Source organism: Pithys albifrons, chromosome 19, assembly GCF_047495875.1.
Source record: "Pithys albifrons albifrons isolate INPA30051 chromosome 19, PitAlb_v1, whole genome shotgun sequence".
NCBI lineage: Eukaryota > Metazoa > Chordata > Aves > Passeriformes > Thamnophilidae > Pithys > Pithys albifrons.
In genome coordinates, this window is record NC_092476.1 from 1,899,992 (window position 1) to 1,914,389 (window position 14,398).

Below are 14,398 nucleotides of genomic sequence, written 5' to 3' on the forward strand. Positions count from 1 at the left end.
TTTCTTGGCATCTCTTTATTCAAGCCTCATCCTTGGATCTATTTGTGTCCTTCACCAGGACTGAGATCCCTGTGCAGGTTGAGCAAACCAAGGCCATGTGTTCCCCCACCCTCCCAAGGGCACAACCAGCTCCAGCATGGCAGACCACTGGTTTTCCACCACACAGCTGGTGTTTGGGGTGCACAGATCTGCTGCAGTCACACCAACACCCTGGCCAAGCACAGAAGCTCTGGCTGAGCACCAGCATAGAAGCTTGGTGTGATTCTTGAGGATCTCCTGAAGAGTTTCCCTTCCCAGTCTCTGCAAGTGTTTGGAGGTGGATTACCAGCTATTAAAACCTTCCACCTGCCTTGCAGGGGTTTTCCTCATCTCTGAGCACAAGTTCAGGGCTGTTTAAGTGTCCAGCTTCACTCTGTCTGACACAGGAACCTGGGGCTGTGCCGTGTCGTTGGCCACCACTGTGGCTTCTCCATAGGTGTCTATGCACTTGCTCACAGCTTTGAGGATGAGCTGCAGCCGCCTGTCCAGAGCCAGGAGATGGGGCTCGGTGAGGATGGGGGCCAGGGGGTCCTGCAGGAGGGATTCCCTCATCACATCACTGAGCTGATACTCAGGCTGGGCCAAGAGCTGGAGCCGCAGTAACGTCGTCCTCTTTATTCTGGAAAAAAGGAATTGGGTGACAATGCAAACTTCTTGCAGCATCCCAACAAAAACCCCGAGCCCCTTGGCAGCAGGGGAAGGAGGCAGGGCAGAGATGGGTGAGGAAACTTAAACATTTTTGCAACAGTATCTTTCCCTTTCAGAAGGAAATGAATTTTTTTGCAGAAACCTCTGCTTCTTCCTGTGTTTTTCCAGAGTATTTGCACTTCAAATTTCTGTCACCAGAGAGAAAAACATGACTGAAGTTCTCAGTAGTGAGTGTTTTTCCTCTTGAGTCAGAGAAGACCCAGTTCCCCACGTTCCTGCAGGGTGGTGCCATGTCCCCAGGGATGATGGTTATGAGATGGGAGCAGAGGGGGAGGTAAATGAAGAGGCATGAATGGCAAAGTATCTCCTGTCAAAACTCTGAGGAAACAGAGGGAATATTTCCTGGAACTGATGTTAAGACATACTGAGATTTAAATATTTCCCTTTCACAGGAAGTGGGATGAAAAGCTACAATCTTGGAACAGTTCTGGACACAAAACTAAGTATTCTGAAATCACTTTAATCCTCAGCATCTCTAATTTTAGTTATTGCCCTTTCAATTTTGGAAACAAAGTGGTCCATTTTTGTGGAACCACTTGGATTTAGCTGAGCCAGAATTTTCAGATGGAAAAAGGTGTGGCCAGACCCTTTTTAGGGAGGTCCAGAATTTGCCTCTGTATGGCTGTTGTAACCCAGGGCATCGATTGGGAATGTTGATCTGGCTCCCCCTGTAGCTGTACCAGGCCCTGTGCTGTTTGGGACAGGGTTGTGGCTGTGGCTGTGCCTGGATGAGCAGCCACTGGGCTGTACCAGGTGCTGAAAGTGTTGGGGAGAATCATGGAATTCTTAACGTTGGAAAAGACCTTTAAGATCATCAAGGCCAACCAACAACCCTGCACCACCATGTTGACTGTTAAACCATGTCCTCAAGTGTCACATTCATGTGTTCTTTGAACACTTCCAGGCATGGTGACTCCACCACTTCCCTGGGTAGCCTGTTCCAATGCTTTACAACCTTTTCCATGAAATTTTTCTCCTAATATCTAATCTAAACCAGGAGCAGCAGAGCAAGCTGGGTGTCTGTGATCAGTGATGCCTCTTGCACGAGGGAGGGCGGACAGTGCCGTGACCAGCTGTCATGGGCACAGGCATCATCCTGCTGCATGAGTATTCCTGAAAAGAATGATCAATGGCTCAAGTGTGAAGGCTGGCACTGATTCTTTAACTCCCAGCTGCAAGATGGTGCTGCTGCCAGAGGGAGCTGCACAGAGCAGATGTGGAGGAACATCTGTGCTCTGTCCTTCGGGGCAACGGGCGGCCGAGGAGCTGCAGTGGGTAAACACCAGCTGTGTTCGCTCTGCCCCGAACAGCAACAGGGCTTGGAGGTGGAGAACAGGCTGCTCTGACCCCGTGGGGACAGGCTGAGTTAATGCTGCAACAGTTCCACAACAAACAGACCACGGAGAGGAGCGTGAGATGGAAATCCTGCTGCCAGCCCCGCTGCGCTCCCACGGGGCAGCTGCGACCCTGGGGCTGTGCTGAACTGCTGAAGATTCACCCTGAGCCTTCCAGGGACTCTGCTGGGTTGTTTCCAGGCCTGTCTGTGCCTCGAGGAGGGTTTGGACCTTTTCAGGGAAAACACCATCTCATGGCATGGCTGTGTTTGTGACATTGACTGGGAGCAATCCTGGGAGAGGAGAGCTGTGGGATTCAACGTGTGGGACAAGGGCTGGGGTGGGAGCTGTGAAAGGAGCTAAAAACACCAGACTCAAGTCAGACTTGGAGAATAACTCAGCTAGGAAGGAGATGGATGTGTTTAACAGGGAAGTGAGCAGATGTTCAGCATCCCTGTGGTTCCAGTGCTGCCTCTCCAGAGGGGCTGGAGGAGTTTGTTCCTGCTGGTGTGTACATGGCTCAGCTCATGTGGGACCAAGGAGGTGACTCGATGGGCTGAGTCCAAGTGGTTGGCCAGGGCAGGCTGAAATTTGTGGCCTCTGTGGGAGGTTTTGTGGGAAATGAGGTTTTGTGTGTCTCCCTCAGGCAACACAAGTTGATCTTACACTGTTCTTGGCCCTAGTTGGTTTATGACAAGGTGCAGCTTGCAGGTTCTCTTACCACTGCCTTTTACAAGGAGAATTAAATTAAGAGCAGTTTCTGGGAGATGGATCTGGAAGAATGAGACTGATCTGACCTGTGGATATTATGGTATGCAGGTCAAATTTAGAGGCAGAGTTAATTTTACACTGCACAAAACAGGAGTTCAGAAGAATTCACTGTGAACCTGCAATTATAAATGAAAAGACTTCTTGGAGCAAATAACAGTTCTCAAAATTAGATCCAGTAATAGAGGTGTGTGGGGAGAGTGCAGTCACCACCTCGAGGGTGAGATGGAGCAGGTGCAGGGAGGAAAGAGGTTACACTACAGGGAAGAGCAGCTTTTTCTGGCTCTGAACTTTCAGTGATGATTTATGTGAATTAAAAAAGGGGGAAGACAGGGTTCAAATAGTTAAATTTGTGAGCTTCTCCTTAATGCCATGGGAAGAGAAAACTTGATTAACTGCATCAAAGTTCCACCAGGATTTTGGATGGAGATTTCTGTGCCTCCTGATAACACCTCATATTGATGGACTGGGAAATGCTAATAGGCCTTTCTGGAAGGGTTTGATCCAATGGACAGTATTTTCTGGTCTATCAATGAATGCTTTTCCATTTGTACATCCATGCTCCAGAATCCAGCCTGCCCCTGGACTGGGATTAGCAGTGTCTTCCCTGTGCTGCTGGATAGAACCAGGCCTGGGGTCCCATTACAGAGGGAGCACCAACATTCCTGGGAAGGAAGGTAAAGCTGGGACTTACATGCAACACTGGGAAAGTGGGGCCAGGATGGAGGTTTCATCATGGGAATGCCTCCCAAACCTGGGGGTAAAGCAAAAAGCAGAGAGTTTAGTGCCTGCACACCACCTTTCTCCCCTCCCTGACCTCCTCCTGCAGCCTCACCCTCTGGCATTGTCCAGGTGCAAGAGGAATCCATCGTCCCCAAACTTGGTGAACATCTCGTAGTGGTGACGGTCCATGTTCCCTGGCAAAGGGCAGACAGAGCAATAGAGTTTCCCTTGCCTGTGACCAGGTAATTTTCTAAACCATCCTATGTTTTCTTTCAGATCTACATGAAATACTTTTTGCCATGCTGGAGGTGTTTAAGATGCTCAGAGCTGCTGCTTTCACCTTGCTGGGAGTGGGCTGAGGTGAGCCTGGAGGCTGTGGGGAGACAGCAGCCTCTCCAAACTGCCTCTGGAGGAGAAGGGATGAGCTTGAGAAGCACCATGGCATGGGAGAGAGGGCAGGAAGACTGATGCTGAAGGCCTACATGGAAGGAAGAAAGGAAGGAAGGAAGGAAATCTTTCCCTCCCCATTGTACCTGTCAGGAAGTCAAATATGGCCATGTCCACGATGTTGAGCAGCCTGTTGCCATTGCTGTAGGGGTAGATCTCCCTCACTGTGTTGCAGTAGAGCGGATTCACTTCCCACCTGCAGGAGACAGAGAAGGGAGAGACTCACTCTGGTGCTGCTGCCCTGTCCCAACAGCCCCTCAAAGCCCATCTCCCACTTGGAGATGGAGAGGAGGAGCACTCAAACCTCCCTCCTTATGCTCACAGGAGACTGCAATTCAAACCCAGCCAATGCCCAAGCTTTAGATTAGATTAATTCTGGGCACCCTGAACCTTGGTCTTCCTCTGCCCGCACCGTTTCTGTCTGTCCCTCTGTGTGTCCGTCCCGACGTGCTCCCTGCCAGGCAGATATGGAAGCAGCATCATTTACCCACTTACTCCTCTTTTCCATCAAATGAGTAGGAGCGGATCCACGGGTTTGGGATGGAGAGTCGTGGTGCCAGGTTGAGGGATGGCAGGAAGGCAGAGAGGGAGCCTTCCAGGAGGTGGGGGTTCCCACACACCGCGTACTCCGTCTTGCACATGTACGGACACTTGGCGAAGAAGCAGACGTTGCTGGCTGGGAGGGGAAGGGAAAATGGGGGAAAGGAGCTACAATCTCCAGGAGGCTGCAAGGTGGCTGAGCCCTTCCCCATTGTTTGACAGTGACTGTGTGTGTTGTGGCACGTGTAACCACACCACAGATGGGAAACTGCCAAATCATGGTTTTTGGTCAATGGACAGACCTGGTCCCGCACTAAGGGAAAGGTTAGGAAAAGAAAGCAAGGAGAATAGATCTGGAAGATGATTCCAGCTGGAGGCTGGAAGAGGGACACCTCTGCTGTAACCAAGTCTTTGTGTATCTGTTTCACCCAGGAATTTAATTTCTGCACCACAGCACGAGTCCTGTGGCCCCTTTTGCCTGCAGACCCTGCCCTTGCTCCCATCAGCATAGGTTAGTCCAGGTTGGAAGGGCCCTTAAAGATCACCTGGATCATGACTTGCCTCCCCCCAGCTTGTGGCAGCCAAACACCCGCCCACCTGGAGAGACGAAGAACACGCTCTGCAGGACCTCGTTCTTGGTGACCTCCAGGATCTCCTTGGTGACATTGATCAACCTCCCAACTGTGGGTGGCACCCTCCGGAAATCCAGGATCCTGCCCAAAGGGGACAGTGCAAAGGGACATTGCTGCACAGGATGGCACAGTGGGATGGCAGATGCTGCCCTCATCCCTTCTGTCAGGGAACCAGGAGCCCTTGGATCACTGCACACATGTGGGGTTTTTTTTCCTCCCAGATTCTTTCTAGTAAAAAGCCATTTTGCCCTCTGGGCCCAAATGCAGCTGAGTTTGGATTTTAGTATTTTAATAGCTGCTGCCTGGAACAACCTGGATGTTCTCCAGGATTCCTGTCTCTTCCCCTAACAGGTCTTGCCTCAGTTTCTCCCATCCCCTTGCACACAAGTGAGGTCCTTCAGGGGTCAGAACAACCCTTCAGGCCCTTCTACAGTGTTGGTTTGACACAGAGCAAGGATGTTGATCCCGGTAGAACATGGCAAAGGAAGAAACCCACCCTCAGAGGAACTCAAGCCCAGCTGATTCCTCTAAAATATTCTTAAAAACCTCAGGGCCTGGGGCAGGAAGGCATTCCTGGCACAGAGTGGGAAGCTGTTGCTGATTGCTGAGTCAGTAACATGGGGTGAACTGGCTAATGCTCTGCTTTGCTCCCTGGGTAATGCCCTCTGCTCCTGGGAATCGGGCACAAAACAGGATTTAGGCTGTTACTTATTGAGCAACTTTAAAGGAAAAAAAAACCATTTGCTTTCATCTAGCATCTTTCAGCTCTGAAAACCACAAAGCACTTCAGAAAAGCAGTCTGGCCTCATTTTTGTGGCAGTGGAGCTGCAGAGGCGAGCTGGTGGTAGCTGAGTCAAGCAGAGTTACTGAGGTGGTGTAGGGGCAGAACTGGGAAGGGAATTCAGCTCCCTTCATTCCCTCACTTGGAGTTAGAGCTACAGGACTTAGTCTAGTCCTGCTTATCCTGTGGGAACTGGAGACCTCCATCCACCATCACCATCAGGGATCGCTTTCCCTTGATGTTCAATATTCATCCTATCAAGGGGAGAAAGACTCTCTGAGAAGGGTATATTTGATTTTTTAACTAAATACAAACCCTATTGGGAAGAGGTGCCAGGTTAATTGCTTATTAGCTGAGGGCTTAAAACTGCATCTCTGCAGTTCCTCTCAATCCAAAACACACCCTGATTGCTGATTGTGTGTGACTCCCCCACTGGGAGGGCATCCAGGCTGCTCCCTGAGCTCAGCTTTGCACCTGGATACAGGGGAGGGATGATGTGCGTGTGGCTGTGGGACAGTCAGGGGACTATCTGACCTGTTCCAACCTGCACTTCACCTGTTCTTGTGCAGTGGCCAAGGCAAAGCTGAGTCGTGGGGTCAGATGAGAGTCAGAGCCACCCCAGCCCCAAATAACACATCAGGTCCCCAAGGGTGCTGCACAGCAATGCCTTCTCTGAGGCTGGGCATCTCTGCAGGGCTCAGCATGGCTTTTCCCATGCCAGAGCTCTCCATGGGCAGAGGAGCAGGCAGTGGCAGCAGGAGGGGCAGGTGCTGTGGCAGGTGCTCACCTGTCCAGGTGGAAGGCAGCGATCTCTGCGTTGTGCCGCTGGAAGTCAACGAAGTAGAAAAAGTCCTCAGGAGTCTCTTCCTCGCGTTTCTGCCTGGGAGAAAGCAGGGGGGGGAACCACACTAAGCTGCCAGGTGAGACTGATGGCTGCTTCTTGGGAACACTCTTGGGAATCCAAGGAAAAACAAGGTAAACTCCAAAGTCAGATGGGGAAGAGGAGGAATTGAGCAGTCCCTCATCAGGAGAAAAGTGTCCCGAGGTCCTTTGCAATCTGGCATCCATGAACTGAGACATTTCCAACATCAATAGCAGTGTGGAAACACTGGTGTTTATCCACGTGTGTTCCTGGGCTGGCGTGAGCAGCCAAGAATAATTCAACCTGCTCAGCTGTCCAGGTATCCGAGTGCAGCAGGGGGAAGATGTGCCTGTGGTGTGGCTGTCCCTGCCAAGGATGCTCACAGGGCATCCCCTGCAGGGTTCAGGCTCTGCAGGGGGCTCAGGGCAGCTCTGCTGGCATCCTTACCTCATGGGTTTGAACATGGCTTTCCCAAAATCCTGGAACCTGAGGACCAGCTTCAGGTGCACACCACTGGGCTTCACAACTTGGGGAGGAAACAGGATGTTACTGCCTGGGAAGACTCAGTTACACACCCAGCACAAAGCAGCTTTCCACCCCAGTAAGTGCATCCCATCAACCCTTTCCAGCTGCTCTTCTCTTTCTAGTTGTTTTTCTTCTTTCCCCCTCCTTGTGCCACAGAGATTTCCTTCCTGCCCCTCTCCTGACAGCCCCATTTGTTACATCCCCTTGTGGGATTTTTACTCCTCCCCAGCAGAAACCAGTGGTGTACCAGTGTCCTGGTACCCACATCACACAGGCTACTCATGGAACTGGTGGAATCATCATCCCTGGAAGTGTTCAGAAAGCAGGTAAATGTGGCACTTGGGGACATGCTTTAGTGTTGGGCTTTGTCTTGCTGGGGGAACAGCAATGATTTCAGAGGACTTTTCCAACCTTAATAATTCTATGGTTGACTATTCCAGCCTCTACTGGGGGTTAATGGGAGGGAGAAGGGCCTGGCATTGCCTGGCTTTGCATTTTCCTGGCTAAGGTCAGGAGGGAGGAGTGGTGAGTGGGGCCAACCAAAGCGATGGGGTGCAGGGCTGAGCCCCAAGTGTCACTCACTCTGGCTGCAGTCACAGGCTCCCAGCAGTGCCTTCTCATCCTGGCTGTAATCTGCAAGGGCAGGAGGAGTGGTGAGACCTTGCTGGGCTCCATCTTTGGCTGCAGATCCCACTCCAGACTCCAAGGGAGCCCTGCCTTGTTTGCAGAAGGGATCTGTGGGGGCTGGAGCCCCCCAGCCCCAGGCAGCTCCCAGAGCCCCATCCCAGTCCCTGTGGCAGGAAGGTGCTCACCAGCACTGACAGTGGGGAACTCCTGCATGTCCTGGAGGAGCCTGTTAACAACAGGGCTGGAGCGTGGGTAGAGCCCATCCCGGCTGATGCCCAGGTGGAACTGGAGCCAACTGGCCTCTGGTCGGAGCGGCAGCGGCGCCGCCGGGGAGGTTAGATTGAGCTCCTCCCTGTAGAGCTTGTGTCTCCTGGAAGGAAGCAGTGACAAGGTGGTGAGGATGAGGCATGAGATGGGAAACCTTTCTGCTCTGTGCCTGGAGTCTGCTGGGGAGTGGGGAGGGTGCAGGAGCAGAGCTGGAGGGACATGGGGTGAAAAAGGACTCCGGGTGCCACCTGAGGTGACTATGATGGGAGTGATGACTGAGATTGTCAAAGGTCTCACAAACTGTGCCAGCTTCTGCCTCTGCAAAGCCCTGGAAAGCAGCCTCAAGGAAACATGAAGGACTCTGTTGTCTTTTCCTCATCCCATAAGGACCTGGAGGGGTGTCAGGGCTGGTGTGTGATGATGCAGCACTTCCCAGAGGAACTACAGGCTCCTGTCCAGGTACGAGGAGGGGTGGTGATGTGACAGCAGGTAACCTGGGTCTTGACTGCTCAGTGAGGTGTCTGGGAAGCCCAGGAGAACAACAGGGTCTTGTCTGAGCAATTCTCCACAGAGAACAGCCTTTATAGTCATTACATCTCTGACAGAGTTTTTTTCTTGAGGATGGAGGTCCCAGGCAGGGAAAAAAGTCACTAAGAGCCACAAATTGCCTCCATGACCAGATTCACAGCCCTCAGTCTGGTGATCAGGGATGTGATGAGGCCATCCAGCACCATCCTGCCCATCATCTATTAAAATCAAGGTTCTTGGCAGGAGAAGCTGAAGGGGGTTCCCAAGGTCAGTAATAATCCAAAATCATCTTTGCACTCAATTGGCATTTTCCTCAACCTCAGGACCTCCAAGGCTGGGACACACACTCAGGATCTGAAAGGTCATTTATTCCACTTGACAGAGTATTAGATTTTCATTAACACTGGCCAGGTTGTGCACAGAGCAGCCAATCCTGATAAAGGGAAAACGAAGTTCAGTTTGCACTGAAAGTGCCAGGATAGATCCATGAATGCAAACAGGAGATGGGGCTGATAAGGAATGGGACATTAATCAAGGCTGGGACGGAGTGGCTGGAGAGAGGGAAGTGCCACACACCTGGCCAGACCTCATCCAGGGCCTGAGCAGAACATGCTCTAGGAAATGCTGCAACAAGTGAGTGCTGACCATGCACCAAGGGATTTATTGGCCAAGGAGCTGGCACTGGTGGTTGCAAAGGGCTCCTGGGATTTGATTGGGCTTTTTCCATCATCCTTCTCCATCCAAGCGGGCTAAACAGGGTGATTAGTCCAGTCTAAGTGTGAGCAAGGGATGAAACCTCCAGGGGTGAAGGACATGCTTCAGTGGTATCCTGGGAAACATCTAGGAACTGGAGAGACAGGTTGTATGTGCAGGTCATGGGAGCCTGTTCCCTCTCCCAGTTTGTTTGTCTTCCATTGGGTCAGGTCAGCCACAGCACGAAGTCCACGTGTGTGTGGTCAGAGGGAATGGTGCTGGAGCATTTCCCTCCTGGTCCAGCCTTTTGCTCAGGCTGTCTCCAAAGGAGGCAGAAGCCCCCATGTACACAAGGACATGGCTCTGGAATGCTGTCAGCTCCATCAGATGTGCCCTGATCCATCCATCCTGCTGCCCTGCACCAGGTTTCTCACGGACAAGTCCCTGAGGCACAACCTTAACCCCTGGCACAGCCAGGGACAATAAACCCCAGAGTGATGTAGAGGAATGAGTCAGGATTTTCCCCAGGGAAGCTACCCAAATATTTTACCATATTTGCTCTCCTGCCTCCCATGCACACAGGCTGCTCCCCCAGGGTGGCAGTGAGCAAGGGATTACCACTGGGGAAAAAAATGCAGTGGTTATGCAAGGGGAGGCAGATCCCAGCCCTGCACCCACATGGTCCCTGCCCTGGCAGAGCCAACCCCTTCCCAGCCTTTAAACCCAAAATACAGCTCCCTCTGCCTCCTTGTCTCCTTCAAGATTCCTGAAATATTTCCCTGTAAAAACAGATCTCTGAAGAAATCATAATGATATAAAAGCAGGGTTCATTTCTACCCTGCTATAAATAGCCCCAGGGTTGCCTTGGCTCTTGGCTCACTGCTGGGCTGGGGGGGCACAATGTGAGGTGACACTGGGCTCAGGCCACCAGTGCTCTGAGTTTGGGGTTTCGAAGCTGCTCCTTCAAGGATAAAAATAAGCTCTGGAGTTTTAAAGGTTTTTTGGTGGTTGGTTGTTTTTTTTTTTTTTCATTTTTGAAGAGGTGTGGACGCTTTACATTTGCTGTTTCCTTTCGGCATCCCCATCAGTCTCTCCAGCTGATTCTGCATCCTACAATTAGACTCCTGCTCCTGATTGAAGTGCTGGGGAGCAGCAGAGGGATGGGCAGCAGCCAGAGACCAGGGAGCACCATGGAAGAGGACATGCACTGCCCTGCTCCCCTTGGCCATGGGTATCCAAACGGGACGTGTCCTGGGGCCACTCCAGGAGCTGGCACAGTCCCCATCCAGCTGATGTCCATCTGGCTGCAGAAATGAAGACAGACACACTGTGCTGGAGGTTAAGCTGGAGCTTTTTCCACTCAAGAGGTGCATCCTGCTGCTCCGAAAGCTGCTGTGCCGACAGTCAGACCTACAGGTGATGGAGAACCATTGCTGTCACCCTGTCACTGCAGGAGAGGATGCACATGAACCCTCTGACCCTCTCCTGCCTGGTGTGGAGCTGCTGTGGACTTTCTCTTCAGTCCACAACAACAGCAGCAGCTTTGCTAAACCCATGGATTAGAGGGAAAGCCATGGATTTACAACTTCCATGAGGACACTGCCCGTGGGTCTCAGCTGTTACAGGGGTGGCTCTTTCCCTGACCACACCGGAGCTCTGCAGTGCTTCTGGTGAGGCAGGAATTTGTTCAGCCCCACAGCAAATTGATGGTCTTATGAAAAGCAGCAGCCCAGGAATGTGCCATCTGATTGTTTATGCAATTTGCAGTGCCAGTGGTTGTTGGCAGGTTGTTGTAGAAGACATTGTGTGTCACCTCAGTCTGTACGTGCCCTCTGGAGATTTTACTCACTTATGAGCACCATATATTTTATCTCAAAGTGACTGAGGAATAATCAATACTCTGCTTCCCTTTGCTTCCTGGAGGTGCAAAGCAAAGTCAGTCAAGGACAAACAGCACCACAAAGTTCCTCCCGGCCACATCACAACCAGAGGGGAATGTGCAGCCACAGCTTCATTGAAAACACCAGGTTTAGACCAAGTGGGAGATAAAACTGGGGAATGAAGACTTCTTACTGAAGAGCTGGGGATGTCCTGCAGGTGAGGGTGTCTGATGGTGCTCAAGAAACCATCAAACAAGTGCCTGGAAGTGCTTTGGTTTATATCCCCCATTTCCACAAGGATTGTGCTTGGGAAACATCCATCTTGATCCTCAAATCCTGATGTCTTCAGGAGACATTGCTCAGCTCTGAGAAGGTGCACCCAAGGCAGGTCTGTGGCACAGCCAGGGACATCCAAAACCACCTCCATGGACTTCAAGTCAAGATGAAGAATTCAACGTGCTCCAGACTGATTTGAACCAGGGAAGAGCCTCGCAGGGGTGACTCTGGCTGGGCACACAGGTGGTTCCACACCCTTTGATGCTGCTCAAGGCCATGGAATTCATTCTTTGTTTCCTTCCATGGTGACTTCCCATCATCTCTTCCTGCAAATCTTGCATGGAACCAGCACTGGATGAGTCCCACAGAAAAAAGGAATAGGCATCAAAGTGGTGAAAATGGGAGCTTGGGAATCCTGTCCAGGTGACTCAGCAAACACCAAACAGGTGGCAGAAGGAGCAGGGGCTGCTCTGTTGCTGGAAACCAAACTGGGCATCAAGAAAGTGCCAGGACAGGGATCCCTGAGGTGGTGCCCAGGAGATGCTGCCATCCCTTTGCAGATGTCCTGCCCCTGTCCCATGGAGGGGGCAATGAGGTGATGCTGTGAGATTGGTGCACTGGGAGCTTTGTTGTATCTGAGTTTGTGCATGAATGGAAAAGCTGTTGGGGTGCAGGGAGGAGCTGGGGGATCCTGGGGGATGCTGGATGTTTCCCAGCCCTCCTGAAAGGAGGGTTAGATCAGGAGCTTAGGGCTCAGTGGCTGAATTCTGCACAGGTGGTCGATGTTCAGAGCTGGTGCTGAAGGTCATTGTCCCTCTTTGGGGCAGGGGCCACAGGGGTTTGTGACAGTCCCACCCCCAGAGCAGGGGATGGGGCAGTTTTCCTGTTGTTGGGGCTGGGAGAGGCAGCAGCAGGAGGACTCTGAGCTGGGGCTTCCCTTTCTCTGGGGTTCTGACAGCAGAGACAGTGCCAGGAGGCACCCAGGGGGTTTGTTCCCAGGCAGGGAATGTTTAAGCAGGGCAAGGTGTCTGGGAAAGCTGCCCAGAAAGGGGGTACCAGTGGGGTACCTGTGCAGGGGGTGCCCATACAGGGAGTGCCTGGTGGAGGTGCACCTGGGACGTGCCAGTACAGTTTTGTAACAGTGAAGGGGGTGCTCAGGAGATGTGGGAGCACAAAAGGGACCCAGGAAAGAAGTGTCCAGAAAATAACCATGGAGGAGATGCGCTCACAGGGGGTGCCCAGGAAAGGGGTGCCTGGGAGATCGGGGAAGTGTGTTCCCATGCAAGGGGTGCCCGAGAAGAGGGTGCCCAGGAGACGCCCGTGCAGGGTTTGCCCGGGAAGGGGGTGCCCAGGAGATACCTGGGGAAGGGGTGCCCAGGAAAGGGGTACCCAGGAGATGCTCGGGAAGGGTATGCCCGGGAGAGGGGTGCCCAGGAGATGCCCACACAGAAGGTGCCCGCGAAAGGGGTGCCCAGGGAGGAGGTGGCCCAGGAGATGCCTGTGCAAGAGGTGTCCGCGAAAAGGGTACCCAGGAAAGGCGTGCCCAGGAGATGCCCGCGCAGGGGGTGCCCAGGAGATGCCCGCGGAGGGGATGCCCGCACAGAGGGTGCCCGGCGCGGGGGTGCCCAGGAGATGCCCGGCGCGGGGGTACCGCGGCGGTGGGACGCACCTGTTCCAGCGAGCCGCCTTCCGCCGGTAGTAGCGCAGGGCTTCGCGGGCGCCCAGCAGCGGCTCGGCGGGGCCCGGCGGGGCGGTGCGGTACAGCGGGTGGGCGAAGAGGCGGCGCAGCGCGGGGGCGGCGCGGGCGCGGGGCGGCGGGCACGGGGCGGGGGGCGCGGGGCCGGGGCGGCAGGGGCAGCCCCCCGAGGACACCCCCCGCTCCAGCTCCCGCCGCGCCCGCGGCCAGAGGTGGAAGTAGAGGTCGGCGGCCAGCAGCGACCCGAGCAGCAGCAGCACGGCCGGGCGGTCCCGCCGCGGCCCCGGCATGGCCGGTGCGGGGTCTCGGAGCTGCCGGGCAGGGACGGGGACGGGGACAGGGACGGGGACAGCCGGGCGCGCCGCCGCCGGCTCCCGGGGCAGGGCGCACGGGGGAGCTCGAGCGGCGGAGCCGGGGGGTGCGGGCACCTCTCGGGGCGGGGACCGGGCAGGGCTGCTCGGGGCCCGGGGCGGGGGATCGGGGGTGGGGAGGGGGCGGCAGCGTGGGGGCCCCCCCACCCCGGAGAGGGGTCCGGGTCCCGGTTCCGGCGGGGGATGCTCCCGAGAAGGTGCGGGAACCGAGCGGAGCCGCCCCGGGCTCTGCCGTCCGCCCCCCCGGAGCACCGCCCGACTACCCAGCGCAGCCCCCCGGGCAGGTGGAGGGTCCCCCCTCCCGCCCTCGGCTCCTTCGGGGGCTTCGTCCCTTCTCCTGAAAGGTGGAAATTCCGCCCCGCGAAACCTTTGGCAGGAGTGGAGGGTGGCGGGTGTCGCTGCTGCGGGGGCTCGGGGTGCGGGGATGGGATGGGGCGCTCCGACACCTCTTTGTGCCTGCGGGCTGAGCCCCCCTGGGGTCTGTTCCCCCACAGCCGGGCTCGCAGCCCTTCCGCCGTGCTCTCTGCTTCAGACGTCGCTTGTATTTTCTTAATTCCTGCAAAAACATACAGTTGAGGAAACTCCTCCCTGCAGTTTGCTGGGAGAGGCTGGGCCGTGGGGATGTGCTTGGGCTGGGACACATCGAGCTCATCCTGGGGGGATGGAGAGCCCGGCTGCGAGCGGGGTGGGGAGCCCGGCGA

At 54.3% G+C, this 14,398-nt stretch overlaps 1 protein-coding gene across 1 annotated transcript; it reads right to left on the minus strand.

Moving 5' to 3' along the window:
- Positions 1-13,704, minus strand: FAM20A (FAM20A golgi associated secretory pathway pseudokinase). The gene is made up of 11 exons (XM_071573763.1): positions 13,300-13,704; positions 8,172-8,356; positions 7,942-7,992; positions 7,282-7,360; positions 6,760-6,852; positions 5,157-5,272; positions 4,515-4,695; positions 4,106-4,215; positions 3,685-3,766; positions 3,544-3,603; positions 1-658 (listed from the first exon to the last, which is right to left on the minus strand). Exons 1-11 carry the CDS (start codon positions 13,614-13,616, stop codon positions 394-396), a joined length of 1,539 nt encoding a protein of 512 aa, XP_071429864.1. The 5' UTR covers positions 13,617-13,704; the 3' UTR covers positions 1-393.
- Between the last annotated feature and the right edge of the window lie 694 nt (positions 13,705-14,398).

What these genes read in the sequence shown, in the direction of transcription:
- FAM20A (XM_071573763.1), bottom strand. Translation starts at nt 13,616, where the DNA reads ATGCCGGGGCCGCGGCGGGACCGCCCGGCCGTGCTGCTGCTGCTCGGG. An exon ending in AGCCTGTGACTGCAGCCAGA is followed by an intron (nt 7,361 to 7,941) that starts GTGAGTGACACT and finishes TTCCTCCCCAAG; the next exon opens with TTGTGAAGCCCAGTGGTGTG. An exon ending in CATATTTGACTTCCTGACAG is followed by an intron (nt 3,767 to 4,105) that starts GTACAATGGGGA and finishes GCCCTTTGCCAG; the next exon opens with GGAACATGGACCGTCACCAC.